The sequence below is a fragment of the Falco cherrug genome, chromosome 4 (genome assembly GCF_023634085.1).
Source record: "Falco cherrug isolate bFalChe1 chromosome 4, bFalChe1.pri, whole genome shotgun sequence".
Classification (NCBI taxonomy): domain Eukaryota; kingdom Metazoa; phylum Chordata; class Aves; order Falconiformes; family Falconidae; genus Falco; species Falco cherrug.
The window spans coordinates 44,096,524-44,120,935 of record NC_073700.1 but is presented as its reverse complement, the minus strand read 5'-3'; the positions used below and the strand labels follow the sequence as shown (position 1 = coordinate 44,120,935).

General features: G+C 45.0%; 1 protein-coding gene across 1 annotated transcript in view; it reads right to left on the bottom strand.

Annotated features, from left to right (window-relative positions):
• INSR (insulin receptor) overlaps window positions 1-24,412 on the bottom strand; it is a 57,489-nt gene that overhangs the window by 15,910 nt on the left and 17,167 nt on the right. The window contains exons 3-10 of the mRNA XM_055710415.1: window positions 9,314-9,629; window positions 7,670-7,815; window positions 7,234-7,378; window positions 6,775-6,989; window positions 4,333-4,459; window positions 3,446-3,696; window positions 2,903-3,070; window positions 2,026-2,227 (exon numbers count right to left, since the gene is read on the bottom strand). Coding sequence (XP_055566390.1) covers window positions 2,026-2,227; window positions 2,903-3,070; window positions 3,446-3,696; window positions 4,333-4,459; window positions 6,775-6,989; window positions 7,234-7,378; window positions 7,670-7,815; window positions 9,314-9,629 — 1,570 coding nt within the window. The remainder of the gene's footprint in view (window positions 1-2,025; window positions 2,228-2,902; window positions 3,071-3,445; window positions 3,697-4,332; window positions 4,460-6,774; window positions 6,990-7,233; window positions 7,379-7,669; window positions 7,816-9,313; window positions 9,630-24,412) is intronic.

The following is a 24,412-nucleotide window of genomic DNA, read 5'->3' as shown; positions in this document are numbered from 1 at the left end:
TCCAGCATGTTTACCTGTTTGCTCCAATCTGTGCAAGACTTGTTCCGATAGAAGAGCAAACAACACAGGAAAGAAGAAACAAAGCATCAGCTTCTGATGGCCACTTTGTTCAGCTACAAAGGGAGGTTATGAAGCATGGGGTGTGAAGATACCTGCTAGCTCTGCCTGCGAAGGTGGGTATAGCAAGAAGCATTTAGAAACTTCAGGTTTGCCTTGCCAGAGCAAATTAACCCACAAGACTTGTGATAGTATCTCCTTGAGTAGCTAATCAGCCGTGCACATGGGGAGGGAACAGCTTCTGTGACTTCCAGAGGGGTTCCCAGCAAGTGAGATCAGACCTGGCCTGAGGCAGAGCACGGCAGATCCGTGGCAGAGCTTCGTACGGACCGGATACTGCACGGGACCAGAGAGCTGGGAATGGGACAGGAGAAGATGGAAAACAAGGAGACAAGACATCGGGGGAGTAACTTCTCAACTGCTCTGTCTTCTGCACCCCTGCCATCTCATATTCCCTGCTGACCTCATCCGTGAGGTTCCTCCCCGTGACTGGCAGAATGCTTGGTGTCTCAAGGGGAGTCCACGCAGTACCTCCGGAGAGGTCAACAAATTATCGGGAGCCACACAAAAAGCGCTTGAAGTCAAACACACTTCATGTTCAGTTGCCAGGCTCTAGACAGGCTGCCCTGCAAGCAGGCAACAGGCACAGGGGGAATATTCAAAAAATACACACTATTCACAGGAAAACTAATTATAATTTATGCTGTGACAGCCTGGAGCCTGTCAGAAAAGACAAGCAGGACACACATCAGCAGGAAGGTATCTTTACTGCTGAGTTGTAACAGCAAAAGAGGCTTGTATTAAAAGGATTAATTAGCCTAGGGAAGTGGAGATTTCTTCCTTAGCAGGCTGACAAGGTGGCGATCATCCTGGTGATTGGTTTCTTCCTAAAATACATACCCCAGAAACTGGTCTGAGAAGCATCCTGGGCTGGCTGCACAATAAAATTGGGGGGAAAAAAAAAAGAAAAAAAAAAAAAAGAAAGTAAAAAAAATCAGATTGTCAGAATTGTCCGCCTACAACAAGAGGAGTTTGGCTTTTGTACATGGCTTGGTTCTCCTCTGCTTCTGACTACGTTGTGTCCTGGCATCATTCTGCACACTGAAACTTGTCCTTCTGATTGGCACTAAGAGCAAAGAAGGAGCAAAAGGAGCGACTGCACAACTTCCATGTGTTGGCTGCAGGCATCAAACCAGGCTCGCAGAGAAGAGACACTGTCTAGCAGTGCATTCAATAATAAAAAACATTCAGTGGAGTAACACAGCTTTTGTCAAGCAGCTACAAATAAATGTTTATTAGCTAAGGGTGGTAAGCAGAGAATAAATTTCAAGCAGAAAATGCATGACAGCGAAGAGGGTAAATCATTACAGACTCTAACCTGATTCCCAGTGCTTCCTCTGTAAGTTGCATATGAAGTGTGAAGACATTCAACACCACTTAATGTGACACTGTGTGTGCCATTCAAAACAGGACATTCACCACCCACAGCAGCTGCATTCCTCATGGTATTGGAGGTATTTCCCAGACTAAGTGCAAGGACGACCGCAAATACCGTGCTAAAGGACAAGGCTATGGGATGGTAAACTTCCCTTTTTCTTTTCCTTTCTTTTTGACTGAGTGAAAAGCTAGACCACAAAATTTTAAGAGAGAAAAAAATAGCTATTTTTGGCATCACCCAAGTTTAAATGAGCTGCAGGCATTTTGCTATTTGTTAAGGATTCTCACTTTATCCTCAAGCTGAGGAGAATTCAGAGAAAGGAAATAAAAGCGGGATTTTCCCAGTCTGTAATAACAGCAGCTGTAGGTGCTCAGCTCTCACCAGTCTCCGACACACATACTGAGCTGGACTGTCCATCTCGTGGAAGCCCAGAGAGACTGGCAATACACCGCGTCTGGCATTTCTGCTTAATAATCAATTACATTCCCCTACCCCCTGGCCACCTAGACGATATTGTTGGATATTTGTACCTGGGGACAAAAACCTCATTGTGAAGATAGTTCTCAAACGTCTTGCGGAAGGCAGATTCTTCCAGCTCCTTTTGTATTTGAGAGTCTGTTTTAGGACAGGAACAACATTCTCCACTGACATCCTCATTTTCACTTTGATTATACTTCTGCGAGTCTTCGGATTCAAAAGGAGGAGACCACGTCCTTGAGGGCAGTTTTAACCCTGTGGACAAAACAATTTTAGTATCACTCAGGCTTGACACAGCAGAAGCAGATGTTTGATCCTACAAAGATCCCAGACTAGCATATACAAGATCCACAGCACATGTGAGCATCCTGAGCTTTGGTATCCAGGGCCGAGCAGCTTTTCCTTTTTTATGACAGGTCTTGGAATGGAGCTCAGATGCTGTTGTGGCCAGAGTTCTACCCCAGTTCATCTCAGTTTAGGTAACAGGTGAGATTTTGGGAGTCCTCAGTGAAGTTTTGTGCTCTGAAAGAATTGCAAAACAGGCACAGGATGCCTTCAAAAATTAACTTGGCCACTGATCTCCAGAAGCACTGAGATTTTTCCCCTTACTGTCTCTGTAGCTGTTATTAAACTTATTACTAAGTTTAAAAGGAACAAGTGCAGAAGTGAGATCCCCAAAGGAAAAAAGAGCTGATCACTTTGTAAAAAAATGGTTTTGGAGACCTTTTGCACATAATTTGGCAGTAGCACCTCACGTATAATGTAACTGAACAGTCAGAGAACACAGCTGCATCTCAGCCTGCTTCTTCAACAACAGTCTGGGAATCTGCAAAATTAGGCGTCCAGAGCACCTCCGAGCTGCTTGAGGAATGCCCAGGGAATTCTGAGAAAGCTTGAAAAAAATGCACAGAGAGAAAAACACACACGCACCTTTTAAGCAGTAATCGAGTTCATACAGCTCACTATCTTCTGCCTGCTGCTGCCAGAACACCAGGTAGTGCGTGATGTTCCCGTTGGGCTCCGAGGGTGGCTTCCACTTCAGAATGATTTGGGATGAAGAGTTGGAAACAGATATCGGATCTAATGGGACTGACGGAACTGTGTGGGCAGGAAGAGACAGAGTTCGACAGAACGAGGGACAAACACAGGCAAGTTTCCACTTCTACGGGAATAAGCAGCGTTCTCCACAGCGGGTCTGCTGAGAGCCAGCAGTGCTGCTGCAGGTACAGCAGCCTGCACACAGTCTCCTACATGCGGCCACCGGAGCCTGACAGAAGGGGGGCACGCTGGCACCACCCCCCCACGCAGGGACGCACACCTCCTTCCACTGGGTTAGGAATAACTTCCCACCACAGCAGAGCAGCAACGGCAGTGCCCGGTTTCACAGATATGGGACTATCACAACTACCAGTAAAAGACTAGATCTGTTTTTCTTTTCCACTTGCAAGGCAACATTATTTTAACGATACTGACCAGTAGCGTTGGTCTGGACGTAGATGATTTCACTCTTTGCACCATATGTTCTTCGTTCATCCGAGAAGGTGACCAGAGTTTTAACAAAGACAGCATACTGTGTCCATGGCTTCAAGCCCCTTAGCAGCCAGCCTGGCTGAGCCTGGGCTTTGGGCTCATTTGACCGTGGAGGTGGGTCGACATCTACAACTGTCCAGCTATTTGACCCACAAGCGTCTTGGCCATCAAACTCTGTCACATTTTGGTATGGGCTGTAAAAAAAAAAAACAAAAAAGCCTCAAACTAACAGAATCCTGATTCAAGCTTTTAAACCCAACCTTTTTAAATACATCACTGAAAGTGATAATCCTTTACCCTTTGCAGAAAGTATAGCTACCTCATTATATGTATTCTCAAAATGAAGCATAGGGAGTTTTGCAACCCAGTCTCCTAACAGCATCACAGGACAGGTACTGTTCCACAGACGAACCCAAGAACTAAATCCAGGCTAATTATTTTCAGCTTTATGAAAATCAGCTTGGTAACCCTCAATTCCAAAACAGTGCTCCCCACCTCAAAGGGAATAAAAACCTCAACATCCCATGGAGATAGTGGGGAGATGATAAACTCCATGGTTAGAGTATGTATGTCTAGAATAGCTGGAACAATTAATATTTGGATTCTTCTTAAATAATGAATTTTGACTGTACACAGCTCAGTAAGCCAGGGATCTTCATCAACACTTTTATATAAGGGTAAAATCGGAAACTGAAGTGTAGGAGCCAGACAGCCACAGAGACTAAATAGCTGTGCCTACAGCAAATCTAATACCTGCTCTTCAATGCCAACTGCCATTCGCGGAATCCCAGCATGGCTATTATTTGGTAACCTAACAGTGGATCACTTACGCTTCTTTGTAAAAAAGCATAAAGCCCAGGAGATCACGGAAATCTGGAGGCCAGTACGGCTCCCACTTCAACAGGATCTTGTCATGAGAAGTTCTAATGGATGAAAACTTCAGCAATTCATTTTCACCTGTAACAAAAGAGAACCAACAACGATTTCGTTAATGCTAATAAATAAAAGTTTTCTATTTTTAATTATCTTTGACGTTTATTTTCTCCACAGATGACTATGAGAAAGTTGGCACTGAGAAGAGCTGCTCGTTAAAGCCTTATCTTACTTCGAAGCTATTCCTGCCTTAAGCCGGGGTTGGACTAGATGACCTCCTAAGGTTCCTGCCAGCTTAAATTTTTCTATAGTTTTATGAAAATGACCCCGTAGAAGAGCTGAACTAAATTCTAATAAGTGGGACACCTAAAGGCCACATATTTTAAAATTCACCATGATCTATGCAACTGAACCCAGCAAAATATGGTTTGCATAGAAGGCAGAGGCTACAAAAACTAAGTGTGTGGATTCCCAGCCTTGCCTGGGAGCAGCACGGTCCCTTTGCGAACAGGAGGGAAGGACAACAAGTAGTGCAGGAGGGTGGAGTTTTGAGGGTAGCGTCACGATATGGTATGTCCAAGCAGCCCAAGAAGGACTGACTGTGTAGCTCAGATTGGATTTGCCATTCCTGCAGTAACTGCACAAGGGAGGAAGAACGTCCATTGCACTGGCACCACATCCGGAACAAACAAGGGCTTTTTTTTTCTTTTTTCCCTTTTTTTTTTTTTTGGTAAACAGGATGCTGCCAGTGTGAAAACAAGACCTGAAATGTAAAAACAAACAAAAAGCCAATCACACTGGCAACCTGTGTTTTGAGGTGGAGGGGCGGCACAGAGAACAGCTCAGCAGGGTGGAGTTGAAGCTGGCGAAGAGAAACGCAACCATCTCCTCCAGGTGCCTTTAAACGAATCAACCAGCTCCCCGGCTGGGAGCTGCACACAACCACACAACAGAGCTGGCTTTGAACCCCAGATCCAGGCTCATCCCCAAACATGGGAAGAGCTGGTTAGTGTCTCACAGGAGGAGATGACCTTTACAGGCAGCTGATTCCCTGTCCCCCTTCACTCTGCCCAGGCTGGAGTGGTGTACCTGAGAGTATGGCTCTGTGTATGTTTTTTCACTGGCACAGCCAGTGTTTAGGTACAGTCATTAGACTTCCTTCTCCCTGCTGTGCTGGCACGGCTGCATGTGTTGATATGTGGCAAACCACATCAGGAAACTGATTTAACCGAAAGATCTTCACTTTTGTTCACAAATAGCTACGTCAGCATAATAAGGGCAGAGCTGGGGAAGGGGCTGCTTAAGCAGCGCTGTCTCCAGATGCAGAGAAGCAGGATGATCTAAGATGCACTGCAAGCTGTGAAAAGAGCAAGGAACTGAAATGCAAAGAACTGAAATCATAGTTTAATTAATGCTGGGTTTTTTGGTGGCAATACTTGCTTAAGCATCTCGTGTGTCAACCTGTGTGTGCCCCTGTTCCTGTGCACATCTACAACTTCGCGGGGCTAGGCAATAAATCAAAGCAGAGAGACGACACGAGCTAGGAACAACAAAGCCTGCCATCTTTTATCCCAGATTAACTCTACAATCTGGTTCACCATGCAGACCTGTAAAGAGTTTTACTGGCACAAACCGGGAAGGGGGATTGTGTGTGGCACCGAATGGGAACAAACAGCAGGGCTGGGGGTGCGGAAGAGATGCACTTACGGCAGTGTTGCTGCCAAAGTATCTGCAAAGCTACCTCTTCAGTAGCATGACTTTAGTTAAAGCATAAAGCAACACTGTGTGTTTGCTCCTTAGCCATGCTGACACAGGCATTGTCTTATCATTGTTCTTGAAGAAAGCTGTTGGCTTAAAAACCTCTGAGAAGCACAACAGAAATTGTTGGAAAAATGTCTCTGACCGTTGTCACAGCAATTCTCTCACATGGCTCCAGAGACGGGTAGAAATCCTGTTTCTCTACTATGTTTACTCTGTGTGCGGACTGTCGGCTCATGACACGGGAAAAGAAGATTATGACTATTAATCAGGTACTCAGCTGTAACACAAAGTCCCAATCTGGACTGAGGTTAAGTTGTGCTAAACTCTTCAAAAAGGCACAACAATACACTGAACCCTGCAAGAATCACAGCTGAGCACACAGTGAGCAAACTTCTGAAAACCGCAGTTGGCCAGGTAGGCTCCTGGCCAGATGGAGAACCCGTAAGTACTTCTACTTGTGGCACAGTGACAGTGTTGCCCCAGTGCACAAGCAACCAGCGAGTCTGGTGCTTCCCCAAAAGGACAAAAGGACAGTCCCTGGAAAAACATCATAGGCTGGGCTGAGAGAAATAAGAGCGTGAGGTTAGCAAGGCAGATGAAAATGATGCAAGTCTCGCTGCCTCCTAAGACGTTCTTACATGAGGCTTGATCACCATTTGTCTTCAGGGCTATGTCATTCCTTTCCTGACGGCCCTTAGTCCCAGAGATCTCCTCCATCTTGTGGATTTCTGACAAACACAGTTTGGGATTATAATGGAAGAAGAGTTTGCCTCGTGCAATAGTGAGGTTGTGTTTACTCCAGTCCCAGAGTTGGCGGAGATTCTGGTTGTCCAATGCATAAAATGAGTAATTCCTGAAAGCAGAGAATGAAAATGTGGATTGGGAGAGGATCCACTGAAAACTTTTTCCCCCCCATGCACTAACCCAGACACCAAAGAAAAATGAATGCAAACTCCCTTCCCTAGCAGGCCACAAGCCCTGGGCAGAGGAACATTTAAAAATAACTTGGAAATTGTTTACCAATACAAATGACCCTCATAGCACTAGTACTCCTTACACTTCAGTGTTAAAATGAAGTATATTTTGAAAGAACTCACCCAGCTTCTAGTGTTTCTCCCCTAATCAGATGTAGTTTACGAAAAAAAGAAAGAGAAACCAAGGCATAAGACCGGCGAATTTTTAGGTAACCTGAGATTTCTTCTATCAAGCCAAGATTCGCTTCTAGCTCAGCTGCTATGTTATCTACGGAGAGGAAAACATGGGTTTTAGTTTTCTGATATCACAGAGAGAAACACTGATATCGGAGCCCAACCATATTAAATAGAGCTGCTTTACATTAATTCATAATTCATAAAACCTTATGAAAACCTCAAACGAACATCACAAGAGCCTTTGCTTTGCGCTTATTTTTCTGAATCACTCTAAGATTCAGGGTGGTCAAAGCAAAAGCGAAATGCTCCAGCTCAGGGATGGTGTCACATTCACCCATCTAACAGCCAGCACTCCCTGCCCCCTTCCACAGACAGAACTTACTTCCTCCACGGATATTTATAACTAAGCTTCCATTAACAACTGTGCAGCCACGGAGCTCCTGCGCCGATGTCACTGAATCGATTGTCTTCTCCTTCCCATAGTCACAAACCTTCGGGCAGGGCCCTGCGCAGGGTGTACAGTGCAAGCTGGAAAACAGGAGAGGCAGGAATGCAGATGCGATGCTTTTGCAGAATGCCATCTCAGGCGTCCTCAGCAACTCTCAAAAGCTGAGTAATCAATGCAAAGCGACAGCGTCCTGACAACATGCCATGGGATCCACTTGCAGTAAGCAGCACACAGCTCTTACGAACTCCAAATAACTGATAATTCTTTAAATTGTCATTTCGACATTTCAAACACTAATCATTCTGTCCCTTCCTACACAACAGAAACCAGAGTGAATTGATTTTGATGATTTTAAATAGCCCACCCACCACGATGCTCTCAGTCCTATGCATACCAGGGGTTTCAAGATCAAGAAATCCAGCCACAGTCTCCATGCCAAGATCATTAACCAAACAGGTAATTGATGAGCAGAGAGCAGGCCGTTCATCTGGGAATCCTCTGATTAAGTACTGCATAAAATGTTGCTTTAAAGAAAGGCAAGCAAGCATGTGCTTTGTGCTCTGGGGAAATACTTCTTAAATAGCAGCAAGATGATTGCTTGCCCTGGTCACAACACCACAAGAATGTGTTCCCAACTAGTTCAGAGAAATAAATACTCTAGGAAAAGCACGGACTAGTGGTGTAAGGTCCTACTGACAGCAGCCTGGAACAAGCATAGGAGGGAGGTGATGGCTGCTGTTAGACAAGCAGCGTATCGACTCCGGGGGCTGCTAGTTCGCTCTTTTAAAAAGCAAAACAGGAAATGGAATAAAAAGTCCCGTTGGAGTGAATTCCCTGAAATCATTATGGCAGGAGCAAATACCTGTGAGCACAAAGCTACCAATATTCATAGGAAATCTGACTCATCACAATATATAATGTTATTGTGGGACAAACAACAAAGTTTTCAGTGATAAACAGCTCAGCAACATAAATTATTTAATTCCTTTGTCGAGAAACCCTGGGAACAGATAGAATGGCTGTTCGCTGCTTTGATTCATGCTGCACTTGTTTGTTACACTGTCCATTTATGTCTGGCACAGCTTGAACCTGCTCAATGAAAGTAATTACAGGGACAAGGGACAGAGATTCTGAGAATGATCCACTCAAAATGCGCTACGCTCTTTTCATTAGACATGACTTTTCCCTATTCTGCTTAACAGCAAGGCGTTCCAGTCCGAGGTGTGCTTTGGATGGGAAGGGAAGCAGGGCTACTAAAGCCTCTCCACTGCCCATCTCCCTCGTCTCACTTGGTTACAGAAAGACCCTTGCAGCTTGAGGGTGCTCCTCTTCCTCGTCCTCCATCTCCCTTTCCCACTTTTTCCAGACTTGAGGGGAACCAAGGGAAGAACAAAGTACCAGCACGTGGTAGGTCAACCCGTCTGCTTTTAATGGCTTCAATTAGCGAGGTATTAGTTTGCAAATCTAATTAAACCAGGTAATTGTCACAGACACGCTGACGCTGGAAACTTTTCTTGGTCTTGACACAGGACACAAACCTAGAGCATGGTTTCTCTGCCTGCAGACACTGGTACTTACTTGCTGGAATTCATGATGTACCCTGATGGGCATTCATGAATGCATTCGTTATTGTGGATAACGTGACACCCCGACTCCCTGGCATTTTTGCATTTGTTGTGTAGTTCCTGGCAGAAGCTGAAGGTCACACAACGCCACCCCTCAAAGCGATAGTAACCGGGTGGGCAGGTGTCCACACATTTGCCCTCAAGGTAGAAGTTGCGGCAAGACACGCATTTTTCAGGGTTGTTTGGCTCTGTGCAGTCCCCAAGACATTCGCTGTGACAGCACTGACCATCAGAGGTGCAGCCTTGGGACTTGCAGGCAGGTGGACAAACTGTGAAGAGAAAAGAGAAAAGGCAACTGAGTACCACAGGACAACCCGATGCGGCATGACCGTGAAGGGCTTACAGCAGTGACACGTCACCCTGCCTGGCCTGGCATCTTTCTTCTCAAAGGGCACGAGCCCGAGATGCCACAAGCGCAGGCATCTGCATCATCTCCACTTTGCAGTGTAAACTCCAAATTTTAAAAACATTTTTTGGAGAGTGTTATCATTCACTCTCACAATTCATTAATGCTCATCTGCAAAAAGAGAAAAAACGAGTCTCTCGGACCTGTACTACAAGGCTCCCAGGAGAGCTCCAGCGACTCCGTCATTATTCCTGAATCCCAGAAGTGATGAGACTCTACAGCAAGAGTCTCCCAGTCTGGGACAGCCAGTTTCAGCCAGAAGAATGTAGTTTCCCACAGCAGTGCCGCAAGTAATGCACGTCCAACAATACTTTTACATAACCCTTCAGCTTTATCAGGATTTGCTTTCCATCTGCCTACCACCCTGTCAGAAGGTTCCCCGGAGGAAGCCTGCTGCCCTGGCACCCCACACATGCCTGCTGGTGACTCTCCCAGCAAGTCCAAAAAGAAGGGCACCCACGAGTGTTATTGCTTGAGGCTTTTATGGTTTACTTTCTAATTGCCCATCACTTAGTGCCTCACAATACTTTCAGTGAGCCGTTTGGGCTTTGAAATAGAAACCGAGTGGCAGCGTAGCTCAGAGCAAACCCCATGACCAGCACTGGGCAGGGAGCGGGAGGGGAGGCTGGGCAAACCCAGGGGAGCTCGGAGGGAAAGGATGGTCCTGCCCCTCCGCTGCTCAGCACCTTCTCCCTCAGTCTTAACGGTTCAAATGAGGCTGAACCAATTAAACCCAACTGCTTAATCTGGAACACGCCATCAGGAAAGATACAACAAAGCTGAAATCTCCGCTACAAGAGCGAGCACCAAAGCCAAGCGCGGCTTTGACGGAACCATTTAGGGAGCAGTAGGAAGAACTTTAGGTGGGGGATGGGGGACATGGGCCTGGATTTATCCGCACAGTGACATCCAGCCTCGGGGCTACAGCTGTGAGTTGCTGACACGTAGATCAAGACCCCAGCTCCTCAGCGAACACAGCGTTTGGTCAGAGGGCACATCTGAACGGCTTCTGACGCGCCACCCACGCGCCCTCGGTGGAGGAAGGCAAAGTCCTCCCGCGATCTGGGCTGGCCAGACCAAGCAGCCTCACACCGAATTACCACCACCTGCCTTCACAGTTCCCCAGCTTTCTGTCCAATACTCAGCACTGAAGCCAGAGGGGCTTTATTTGGGGACATCCCAGACACACCAATGTCTGGGGGCTAAAATGTTATTTTTAATTACTGGCTAATGTGCGTGAGCAGACCCATCACGGAACACGGTCTAGTTTTATCAGCTAAATGAGCAGCACCCAGGATCCCTAGTACAGCGTGCTGCTAAGTACTGACCATCACATCCCCAGCTGTGGTTAGGAAGAAAATCCCCCTCCATCGTGTCCCACCCCACGTTAAAGGATTGCAGAATTAAGTGTGTTAAAGTGGTTAAGGCCATTTGTGGAATAAGCAGCAGTAGCTGCAGTAGATGGGACAGTAAAGATGAGCAGTTTCAGGTTTGTTCCAGCCTGATTAATCCCTTGAAGAAATACAAAATGGGTAAGGTTGAAATTCTACCACAAGGTCAATTTAATCTCAAATATCTTACTGCTTCCATGTCAGCCCTTCACTGCAGGTATTTCCTCTGTGCATCCCTCAAGATTAATCTGTTAACAAGAAACACGGGAGTGTATTTCAAATTTAGGTCTTGTTTTGGGAACCTGCCACAAACAGTAACTGAGCAACAGCCAAACAGAAGCAACTTGCAGGTGATACCTACAGTCTAACTATAAAATGAGAAGCTTGCTATAGAAGCACAGTTATATGTTCTTTACCAGGCCACAGATGAAGCACAGTCTAGCAACAGATGTCATGGCTGCAGTTTATTAGAAGTACTGGCAACAGAAAAACACATGAGAGAAAATTCCAGAATTTAGTCCAAAACACTATCAAACTTGCTAATTCCAGTCTAAAATATCAAGGTTTATGGGGGAAAAAAATTTTCTGGGCTATTTCTTACACACCTCCCTGTGTTCCTAAGTGAGCACCAACACACTGATGTCTTGCAAGGACTTCTACGCTTGCTAGTACCAGCGCTCCCTGCAGCACACACCTCCCTAGGCTGAGTTAGCATCCAGCTGGGAAGTAAACTGCTGCGGCGAATACATGCAGGAATGATCTCCGCAAGCTGGAGGGCAAGTGATAGCAACATCAGTCACAGCGCCTCCTCCAAAACAGTATTTTTCCAGGTCTGTTTCATGCCTAAGAACTATGAAGTTCATAATATTCAGGAGACAACATTTGTATCTCAAGGAGTCAGCGGAGCAGACAGGTAATTTGGAAAAGTTGTCCCTCATGCAAAACACCCAGTGACACATGGCACCTATTTAACATTATACCACCCAGTATTTCTTCTTTCAGTTTGTTATGGAAACTAATCTTCCATGTCCTGTGCTTATTTACACACTTCAAACTCAGCTGCAAATATTCACAGGGCAGAAACTGTTTAAATTCTCAGCTCTAAAGGTTTTTAGAAGGTACAATTAAACCATTTTTAAACTGTTCTGAACTTTCTCTTTTTCCTGTTCTACCAGCTTTTGATGTTTCAAAGACGGCTTGAAGAAAGCAAAGCAGCCAAGGCAACACCTTTTTTCCATTAAGCACTCAAGACCAGAAATTGTCAATCACTATTTCGTGTACATCCTCATTACAGAGATCCTGAATAGATGTCATCTTGACATGTCAAAGTACGCATGCTAGAAAGCACGTGAAAATCACGTAGAAACCTCTCCAGCCGATCTTCACTACCACTTCTTACAACTATTACTACAGCATCCAGGTTATGTGACTCCAGATGGGTCAGAAGAGGGTTTTTTTATTTGGTTTTTTTTGCTGCCACCTTATGCTTTCACTGCAGGACAACACTGAATAGGTTCGTGCTGAAGCAGTGCACCCCATCACCCCTTCATCATTGGGGTTTGCAGACTCCAGTAATCACCACTGGCCCGTGTAGACTTGCCTCTTTGCAATGAGACCGTGCTTTGGGGAGCTGGGGCAGCTTTGGGGAGCTGGGGCACGGTTCGGTGCAGACCGAGGAGGCACAGGGTACGCTCAGACACAGCAGCTATACAGCCCCAGCCTCTGCACAGTGCTGTGGGACTTCTGGACAATGCGGTGCCTCCCTCTCAGCCCAGGGAGCAGAAGTCAACTCTCGTCATTCCGCACAGAAGAGAAGAAAGTCAAAAGTGAACTTTGTAAATCCTAGTTAGAGACAAGGGAAGAGCTGTTTTGGGGTAGGGGCAGACACCCCCACACTGCACCATAAAAGCTACTTCAGGGAAAAGTGCTTCAGCACCAGCACCAGCGCAAAACTATTCGTCACTGCCATGAAACCGCTTCAGCAGGTCTTTAAAGACAGGACTTTCAAAATCCCTGTCCCAAAGATGACAAAGAGCATAGCACTTAACCAATCTGCCCTGGATGAGGGAGAAACAGAGCCGACACAGAGGTTCAAACCTGTAGTTCCAGGGGTGAATAAATATTTAACTAGCTAGCTCGAGTGGCTCCAAAGACTTGGGAAACAATGCATTTTACAAACTTTTCTGATTATAGATTCAAACTGACGTTTTTTCAGGCTGCTGAGGCCCAGCTGGGGGGGACAAAAGGCAGCAGAGTCAGCGCAAAGGAATGTCTACCTCTGTGGATCAGTCCCGTAGTTTCACCACTTCCCTGTTCTTCAGGTGGAAACAAAACACACTGATATGGTAAACACATTCCCAAGCCAACACAGGTAACCAGGAGATCCATATTTAACAGGCAAGTCAATTAAGCATTAAGTTGTTCAGCTAGTAAACACAGTTTGAATATTGAGGTATGATTAAAAACATTTGTGTTAGGTCTTGTTTCTTGCTTTCTGCTAACAAATCAATAGCTGGGAATTGTCAGAAAAAGAGGAAAAAAAAAAAAAGATAAAAATCACTCAGAGTAAGTTTTCCTGTTCCTTGGGGATCCTCTGCCACTGGATGGGTTTAAATAGCAACGTCCTGGGTGGGCTGAACTGAGTGTTGAAATGGATGGTGGCCTGGGTACGACAAGGGGTACACAGTTCTTTAAGACAAAATTCTAAACCACACGTGTGAACGTCAAAATGCTGCATATATACACAGATGTTCCCACATGGTTCTGGGGTTGATTTGTCGTGAACTGACATGATCTTTCGCCCATGCAATAACAAGCCCCATCCATGTGAACGTGGGTCAGAGGCGGCAGCCCAGGCCACCATAGGCCATCCTGGCCGGCCGGGGTCACCAGCTGTGTCCCGCGCAAGCCGCTCCTCTTGGCCACTGAACCAGCCAGTGGCAAGGAGCAAACTCACCCTGCACCGTCAGGTCCCGTCTCATTTACACAAGCTGTATTTTGATTACAGACCAGGCAATTAGGAGGCTCCAGATCCAATGAAATCCAGGACAGAAAACAACAGCGGCAGGAGAACCGCCCTCAACCTCAGCCAATGCATTTGCTGCCTGCACAGGGAGGCATCCAACCGCTCCGCTATCTGCACAGGGCAAACACGCCTGAACCCCTTGCCAGCTCCCCAAACAAGCCCTCGCCTCCCACCGCCTGCAGCCCACGATGCCACCAAACTCATCAGGATAATGCAATTTCACTGGCTTTTTGCAGGGTTTTTCTCACAGCAAGCATTTTGAGGCGTATATAGAACCAGGAGAAAAATGTGGGAGGAAGCCAGTCTGAACCCAGCACTGACACGGCTTAAAATGGCTTGTTTTGGCCGCGATACATATCGCTCGATGCCAGAGCTTAAGTTAGTGTAATGTTATAAGACGTGCACATGCGTATAATTCAAGCCAGAGTCCCACAGAAACAGTATCGGAGAGCTCTGCACTTCCCTGTGTTTTTTTTTCTCTTACTGTAAATGGCTGCAGTATCTGGCATACAAATTAATCCAGTCTTGCACACACACCCCCCCACATAGAACCATACTCCAGTTACAGTTGCAGTGGGAACCGTAATTTAATTTCCTCACTGTACAGTCATGACAATGACCTCCACAGAAATGGGTTCTTGTGGTTCTAAACAAAAACAAAACCAACAAGAAAAAAAAAAAAAAAAGGAAACCCAAGGACTAATTGCCCACGGCAGTAACTCCTGAGTGTGTTGCAAGCATGTGATCTTAATTTAGCACTGCAGAGTTTGTGCTTGTTTCCTGAATTTCTGCAAGTGCTGAGTGGCATTGCTGCTCTTGAAATTCGTATTAATCTTACCTCCTTATAGAATTATGTATTGAATCATGTTACATGTACACAGCATTTTTCACTTGATCACTGTTCCTCAAAATTAACTCATTCTCCTTCTGTCAAGAAGACTCCAAATTCAGTAAGTCATTAAGCAGTGTTTGTTACAGAGTTCTATAACATGATTTTAATCCATAAAACAATCTTTTTCATTTTTTTAACATGTTCACCTATTTTCTTCTGAGCATTTATGCGATCTGAACACATTGAGATGACACCTCATCCAAATGCATTAATGTATTGTCAGGTTGAAAACAGCTATTAAAGATTAAATAAAACTGCATCCAGCGAAAACTAGGTATAAATCTAAAACTCTATAGCACAGCAGGTTGACAGAGGGTTGCTGCAAGAAAAAGAGTGTTCTGCCAACCCCTCCGCACTGTGGCTTATGTCCTTCAATTATTTCTTCATGTCACCGAGACCAGAAAGGCAGAAACGTAAATCCTAAACCCCAACAGCGGCATTCTTGGGCTGCACAGGGCAAACTGCTCCCAGGGCATCACAATGGCAGTGTGCCGGGGAAGAACATGGTTATAGAGGTCTACCGGACTGTAAAGAACACAAGGACTTTTGATTGCCTTAGTGACTAACAACAGTAGCTCTCCCAGACCTTCTTAAACCTACAAAATAAATAGAGCAACTAGAACAGAACAAAAAATAAGAGGTTAACATGCTTCTACAAAAAGATTGCCAGCAACGCCTGACGCCGGCTGTAGTTATCAAGCGAAATTCAGGAAATATCACAAGATATTCAAGCAAACTTTATGACACTTATTCACAGTGTTCAACTGCTCTAACAACACTCATCCCTCCCTTTTCCCCAACGCCAAAGACATCCAAGGAACAACCCTCCCAAAACGTATCGACTCCAATGCTGGTAACCGCACACAGGATTTCAGTTTTTAGCACCAACTCGGGAAGGAGCAAGTGCCAAATAAATTCAAGGCTTTACAACCAGCACAAAAATTAAAGTGTTATTTATATAATGAGATATTATAGAACATAATGCCATGACCCCACTGAACTGCGAGTTGGAAACGTTAGGAGGTCTGTATTTACACAGGAACAGATAAAATTAACTGCAGGTGCCTCCCTTCCCATAGACAGTGACTTCCAAAAACAACACGCTGTTACTCAAACAGAAAGGAAACTCTTCCCATTGAAATTTCTCAGGACAATGTTACAACTCTTATCTCATCTATCAGTAAGGATAAGAAAAAACGTGTTTCACCTCCCAACCCTTTCACAAGTTACGTGCTCATTTGGAGCTACGGGGAATGTCTCAAATATTCCAAAATGGGACTGGTGCCATTTGCAACCCCCCTGTGTTTGGCTGCTCCCATGAGGCATCCTCCCAGCCAAGAACAGCCACCACAGCCAAAACCGACGAAGATGCTGGTACTGTTGTGTGGACCTGTTAGGGTCAGCAAATGTGAGTTTAGTGAAGATAAAAGGGCCTGGAGATGTCCAGTGGTTCCTTGTCCAGTGGCGATAATGGAGGATATGGAGGTCTGCGAAAGAAGTGGGTGAATGGAGATTAAGGGGAAAAGGTTGAGCTCTGCTTTTATAGAGGAGGAGAGCAGTGAAGGCAGATGCCTCTCGAAACGCAGTCTCTTCCATGCGACCTTCCACTCTTGAGGCTGCGAAGTAACCTGCTACCTCCTGCATTACAACTGCTGGTGGGGTATTTCTCTGGAAATAGAGACATTTACTCATGTACGAATTATGCCAAAGAATACAGAAAACTTCCTAAGAGGAACTCATACATACATATAGACACACATACTTTCATTTATATGATACATGAAAATATTTTTATACATAAGTCATATGATGAAGCCTGGAGGAAGTCATCAGCCACAACAGATCCACAATGCCTTTGATCACTCACTCTTCACCCTCTTAAAAAGTTGTAACCTTTGCAAATGAGCTTCTCCAGCTACCACACGAAGGACACGAGGCAGGACCCCTGCCCAGGCGTACAAAGCCCTGCCTAACGTCAGACTCAATGGCTCACCTCCGTGGCTAGAGAGGTAGTCAGGCAGCCTGACCATCATCTCTTATTTTGGGGGACAGAACTTCTTGGGCTACAAACCTCAGCTACGAAAGTCCCTCACCTTCTCCCACTGAACCTTCAGGACAGACCCTCGTTTCACCAATATCCTACACCTTTCTGTTTCTCTCCCTTGAAGGTTTTCACTCCTGCTCTTGTCTGTCACCCCAACTATTCGCATGGAGAAGTGGATGCCTCCACTCGAGTGTGCCTAATATTGCCCAGATAGAATAAAGATCAAAGAATCATTTTCCTTTCATGCATTTTAAGTGGTGCATGTGGTGTTTACACCATGGCCGCAAGCCCCTTATGAAACGAACTTACAGAGCCAAGCACGTCTCTGATCAGAGCTAGGGGACAAAAGTGAAATAAAAAAAAAATAATTAAAAAATTAAAACTCAGGACTAGGTCTGTTTTCACTCTCCTAGTACCTTTCAATCAAGCTGATTCCCCCAAGCAGGTAAAAACAACTTGCAGAAATCTGACTAAACTGTTGGCAACCAAGCTCAAAATACCAAAACATGGAGTTTGATTTGAAAACACAGCAGCACTGTTAAAGGTGGAACAAGTGTCACAAAGTGCACACAAGGATAGCGACGAGAAGTTGTAAATACTTTACCTAGTGTCTACAATGCTGCTGTTGTGCCACTCTCTGGCAAGCAGATCAAGCTTGCTCCTTGCATTTTGTGTTCAAAATTACATGGGAGCTTAGCGCAGCATAAGGGTTTGGAAATAACCACAACCTCTGCTTGCTTGCTTTTTTCTTTAATAGGCAAGCCCCAAAACTGACACTACATCTTCAGGCAAAACCTGGAGTCCCCAGGCAGTTACCACGAAGTGTAACGCTCCCATGGACATCTATCCTAACTCCAGGCTTTCCGACTGCCAGTGCCTCTGGTGCTTGTGATGGAAGATGAAGCAGCCACCACACCCACCCCGATCCCTCAGCTACCTGAGGACTGGGAGGCATGAATTCCCCGAGATTCAGCCTTTCTGACAGTAATTTGCAAAAGAGCCACTATGTGAAATCTGTTTCCCTATACAAAGGGGCAGAGACGCTCAGCATCCCTAACCTCTGGGAAACATGAGGATCTGTAAGGTCTAGTTAATTTTAAAGTAGTTTGCACATCTGCCACCTCATACTGTACTTGATTCTGTACATTGGAACAGACTATCTGTAATTTAGACCAAGACCAGAATCTTTAAAGTTAATTTGGGGAAATTTTCTGTAAAGCTTTGCTCATAATTTTACTCACAGCTATGAGGGTGCTTTTTTGTTGTTATGGTTTGTTAAATGCCAATCCTTATTACAACCTAAGGATTTGTTTCTATCATTCAACAGCCGACACACCACCTGGGAGCCTCATGAAAGCTTCATGTTAATATTTAACTATATATTGCTCTTTCTGATGTACAGCATCTTGAAAACATCCCTGTTCACTTTAACCTACTCCCATCAAACCTGCTCGCTCAGACTGTGATCCCAGCAGACCCAAGAGAATCAGTGAAGTGGTCCAGGCAGCCACAGGCATCCTAAAATAAGCGTAACTGCACGTGAAGTCTCCGTCCGTGCTGTATTACAGATCTGCACTCTGGATCCCTGAACCAGCAGGATGTGAACCACCTCCCTCCCCAGCCAGCTGACTGTGTCAGCACAGTGCTGGGGGCAAGCTTCTCATCAGACCAATTTATTTCTTATTGACTGAGAGCATGGAGTGACCAGAATAGAAGTCAGCAGCTTGGTGCTGAACGAGAGATGCTGCTGCATCGGGACAAGCCATAGAAGAGAAGGATGGGAGCTGGTGTCTGCCCTACTGAGAAACAGAGATGAATGGAGACACGCAGAAGTGCTTCAGCGTACGGTGATGGTCTAAGAACAAGGTCCCTCTAAATTTTTCCAAACGTAAGTCTAAGACAAGCTATTAGTTTTACCTACAAATCCTGTCCTGAAAACAAGGGGCAACACGATCAAAGCATGAGGTGAAACGTATAACCTTTGCTTTCTGCAAAGATAAGAGAGGGCTAAGACTGCTTTTCTCAAGGCCACAGAGAAGAATGTTGTAGTAAACAAGGCATGAAACAATGAAAGCTAAGCTAACACATTCAGCTGCGTGGGGTAAGGAAGATTGTATTTTACAAATGTTAGGTGAAAAGATGTGCAAAATGTAACCCGGACACACAAAACGACAGCAAATCTACACCAAAAAGGACACACAGTTTACAGCAAACACGAAAGCGGAGCTGTCCATAACTGAGAAAGGTAATGGAATGGGTGGAAGTATAAGATTAACCACAAGGAGATTAAGCCGATAGCTAATGATCTACACAGAAATGTCAGACAGAGGTTAAGATTTTAATCTGGACATATTTCATGGCGTAGTCATGAACTGTAAACACAGATGCTGAAACTGAATTTGTGTTTGTGGATGAAGATGCTGCGAAGAAGCAGAGAGAAAGAAGAAACATGATTTATTCCAGATTCCCCCTTCCTGCCTCACCTCCGGAGAGGATGAAGAGACAGAAAGGTGAAGTATTCCCTGAAGGCCAGTTGTGCAAAGAAATATCTGGAGGTTGAATTTTCTTGGGAAGCAGAGCTAACTAGCTCCACCAATCAGAATTATTTTTCTTAAGTTACCGGGATGCATAAACTGGTTTTGAGCGTGGTCATTTGGCACGCTGCCCAATTCCGCGCTGGACATAGCAGGGCTGTGGTGGGAACCTGATCACAACGCCGCTCTCTGTCCCGCTGCAGCCGCTCCAAGGGTAAGGGGTTTTGCTCTGTGCCAAGAGGAGGCTTACTACCAGAGACAGTAGCAACGGGAAGGCGACTTGGGGTCTCCAGCAGCCTCTCCAAGCAGACAGCGCCCTTGGAAGCAGTGCTGCTCCCCAGCATAACCCCCGGCTGGCAGCAGGCAGCCTGGCAGGAGCCAAACCAGAGCCCTTACACCCCACGTGAGCAGCCAGTGCAGGAAGGATCCACCCCAGGGCTAACGTGTACATCCTTCGGTTACCAGATTTATTTCCCATGTAGATACATCCAGACCTAAATATCGTAAAGCCTGTCTTTCAGTACTTTAACAGGTGTCATGGTTTTCCCTGAACCTACAATAATATTTTTTTTTAAAATCCTATTTCAACTGTGGAAAGGAGAAAACTACGCAGTATCTTCTTACTAGGTATACTAGTATCAAATGCATAGGTCATATGCACCCATATAATATTCTCTCAACTACTCTAGTCATTTTGGCCTCATCAGCTTGTGCTCACTAATTTCTACACCTTCCTCTCTTTGCCCAAAGCTGTAAGTATGCTCTCCACGGTTTATTTCTAGGTATAAGAATTTACTTAGCAGTACTGAAACAGATACTGTTTGCTTGCAGTCCCAGAGCCAAGCAGTTGAGACCTCTCTATGAAGTGTATTTTTATTTACTACTTGCCCTTGCCATCTTCAGCACAGCAGCAATGCCCGTTTTCAAGTAACTCAACATAGTAAAGTAGTACGTGGCCCTGCACAAACTATCCAACTGTGCTCTATCCAGACATATATCTGCTTAATGGCTTCTCACTGCAAACATACTGATCCCTATAGTTCCTGATCTATATGATGTGTGCTATGCCACATTACTCTGCTTCTCTAATCAAAGTGTCAAATAAGAAGTGACAAAAATGACCAAAAGCCACACAAATACAACCCTAAGGAAAAACAAAGGGCGATAGATGAGTAAAAAACCATTAACTACATTGCACAAGCCACCCTTAGACGCTATTAATCTATTTCTCCTTGTAAATTATGCAAGAGAAAGCTGTAATCTGAAGGAATTTAAGCCCAAACTAGTCATGCCATCCCAACAAGCAGAGGCCAACAACAAGGGAATTGAATCTTCTGAAGTTACATTAAACTCAGGGGAGATTCTTCTTCTTTCTTCCACGACAGTTAATGGCTTCAACTGAATCAGAACGGTGAAAAGCCTGGTTCATATCATGCCTCTACCATGGTAAACACTTAAAAATAACACTGAGCATCACTGAAGTCACTTTGTTCAATAATAAGGAAGTACAGTAGTAGCAGAGGTCTCACTATCTGCCCGTTAAACTATGTTCGGCCATGGAGAGGAACAGGATCTGCTTACACTATGTGAACTGTGCAGGCGTGTGCCACGATCACCAAAAAGCTTCAGCTTCGTGGATGTTTATCAGCACAGGAGTCGAGATAATGGTCTAATCACCAGCTACTATCAGCATTGTCCATTTCAGAGCAATTAAGACTGGTCTAATTGACACCATAGCATGAGCTGTGACACCCGCCAATCCCTAAATGGTGCAATTACTGTGTGTGCAGGGGAAAGTTATGGAAATAACCTCACAATGGACAGAATCCTTCAGGGAAAAAAACCAAACCTACACAAACTAGTGTTACCTAGCAAGAAAAAGAGATGGGACTCTCCCCTACGAGAAACCTGAAGCTGTATCAGTTTCTCCTGGGACAAAGAGTCTTTTTCTTAAGCAAACTACAGAGGTTTCAAATCTCTGGACAGAGCTGCCGTTACTGAAAGCAATCTTTGAAGGGAAGGGAGCTGCAGAAGCATTTGAGATGCTGTACAGTCCATCCGCCTGTCCATGGGCAGATCAAATATTTTACCCAAGACGTTTCTGACAGTTGTTTGCCTAAACCCATTTAAAATTAAATTCTGCCCCAAGGCATCTCCTGCATTTGCCGTCTGAAGTTTATTGAAGTCGAGCTCGTCAGCAGGTCGCTTTGAGCAGCTCCACCTTACAGACAACCACTGGGGCATGGGCAGGGACCCAAGAGGCCAACAGCAGCACTGAGAAGAGATCTGTGGTATCCAAGTCCACATCCACTGCCCAATCCTCTGCACAATACTTAGTACAACGCAAAACACTTGACAATTTTGTGCTGAGTCCTGCTCAGTCTCCTTCCGTATCAAAGCAAGGCTCATATTTGAAACCACGCCACTTTAAATTAGGCTTTGGGTGGACGGATGTATTACCACAGCGGATAGTCACTGGCAAATCTCAGCACCCAGAGACCTAAAGCGTGTTTGAAAAACACAATCTGGAGTTCTTTTTGTTATCACAGATTAGAGCATGTGGAAAAACAACACGCTCTTCCCTGGTGCTGACCAACAAGGACTGTCATGCAGCAACTTCTCCTTCTGCCAATGGAGCTGTGCAAAACACGAGGACATTTTTCTTATCACACCCACCAAACTCACACACTGTACAGGCTCAAAGGAGAACATTTTATATGCCCCGGAACAAAACCTGACACTTGATGCAGATACGTAGTTCTAATAGACTTCTAGTTTTGTGGGCTAGAAACCCGATATCTAAGCACTGAAAGAACAGCCAAACTCTACACAAATTATTTAAGCGGTCCTGGAGATAAGGTTATTGAGGGTGGAAGAGAAGCCTAAGGTAAAGGTTATCTACACGTGACTCTGCTTTTGCTAATTTAACAATTATAGAAGCCTGCTTATGAGGTTAGAAGTTGTTTCATATAAAGCACAAGTTTCCACACAAATGTTTTTTCGTTAAGTCTCCAGGTAAGGCTGCTACTGCATGCTGTGCTTTCCCTTCTGGCAGAAACACAGAGCTCCAGATTCCCCGAGCCTACCACCCATGGAATTGAATGAACAGAGAAATGTTTATTGAGCTTTAAAGGCTTCGCTTCAAATACAGTTTAAAAACAAAAGCCTTACTCCTTTAAGCTGCATTAAGGCTCCACTGGGCGAGACTTTCAGACAGTCAGACATCACACCGAGGAGCTCCATTTCCTCCCTGGCTTTTGGGAGCTTTTGAGGGGTACTTACAAGGGAACTCTTGGACTCATTCATCCCGAGCTGAAGCTGTGTAAACACATCCAGCGCGATCAGCCTTACTTCAGAAAGATGACATACAGAAAAAACTGAAGACCAGAAAAAACAAGTCCTATTCATTTTATTAAACCACTGCTGTTATGTTTTCACTACCCATAGAATAGAATTGGTTTGTCTTTGCAGAAAAGACAAGAAAAACATTTGACACTCTAATTTTAATGAATACTTTCATTGCTCATGCAGTATTACAATCCTGGCAGCATGGTAACGCAACATGGATGCCTAATGAAGTTTAAAACGGTAACAGAAAAATGCTTAGTTATGCCATGATGTCTGCTGAATTGCACGTGTCTTATCCCTAGGAAACCCAATATGCTGGCAAAGCTTCCTGCATCATTCCTAAGATTTTCTAATTGTGTCTTTAACAGTGCAGCAGGGTTTGAGCCCACCTTCAAGTGCCAGCATTCTTTACGTACCTTCTCAATCATAAAAAGTTGACGATATGACACAATTTGAAGTTTCTGCACAAGAGATTTCCAGATGCTCAGCTCAGTGCAATAGCTGGGACTTGGATTTTTTTGCAGCAGGTTGCTTAGTAAAATCTCAGTTACTATTTTCAGATATTTCAGAACAAACAACTCAGAAGCTAATGGCATCACACTCGCATTGTCAAAAGCAAAGCTGCCAAGTTCAGCAGCTCTCCCACAGACACCAAATAATCCTTCCCTTGAACACTGTATCGAACTTGGCCCTCTTCACATCAATAAGTGGAAAAAAAATCAGCCAGCACACAGGCAAACCCATCGTATGTCACGCAAACTGCCTTAAAGTTTTGCCACACGAGAACGTCACACCTCAGCACTGAAACCTTTCCCCTCGGCAGGGAAGGCGCGTCTGCTCCTGCATCTCCGAAAACCCACGCAGAGCCCAACCTCTACCTCACCGCATGTGTGGCTCTGCTGTCACTGCTGCTCCTGCCCACAGGTATTAAAGCCTGACATTGCAATAATGCTGTGTGCTGTTCATTAAAGCCTCACAGCTACTAAACCAGAAAAAATATCAAAAATTGAGTTAGAAATTATGGCTACACCACTCCAAGCCATGCCTGTTCCCTTGCCCTAGAAACCTTCCCTTCCTTACAATCCTACAGACCGGCAAGCTTTATTTTGATGAATAAATTGAGATCAACCACCTCCCTCCCTGCCCCAAACAATTCACGTTTTTTTTAAAAAGCACTAAATGAGGACTTATGCTCAGGGATCAGGCTAAAGTGAACTGAGAGGCACACAAAGAACCAGAAAGCCACCAACCTTAGGTGTTACTGTGGCTCACTCAGGATGCAGATCTTTACTCTGATCTCTGACAAACTTGCTACCTAAGTTGCCTTAACTCAGTGGGTTGACTTAAAAAACATCAGTCTTACCCTGTAACGTGAGCTCAGGCTCAGTTCATCACGTCAGGGCCCTGAAATT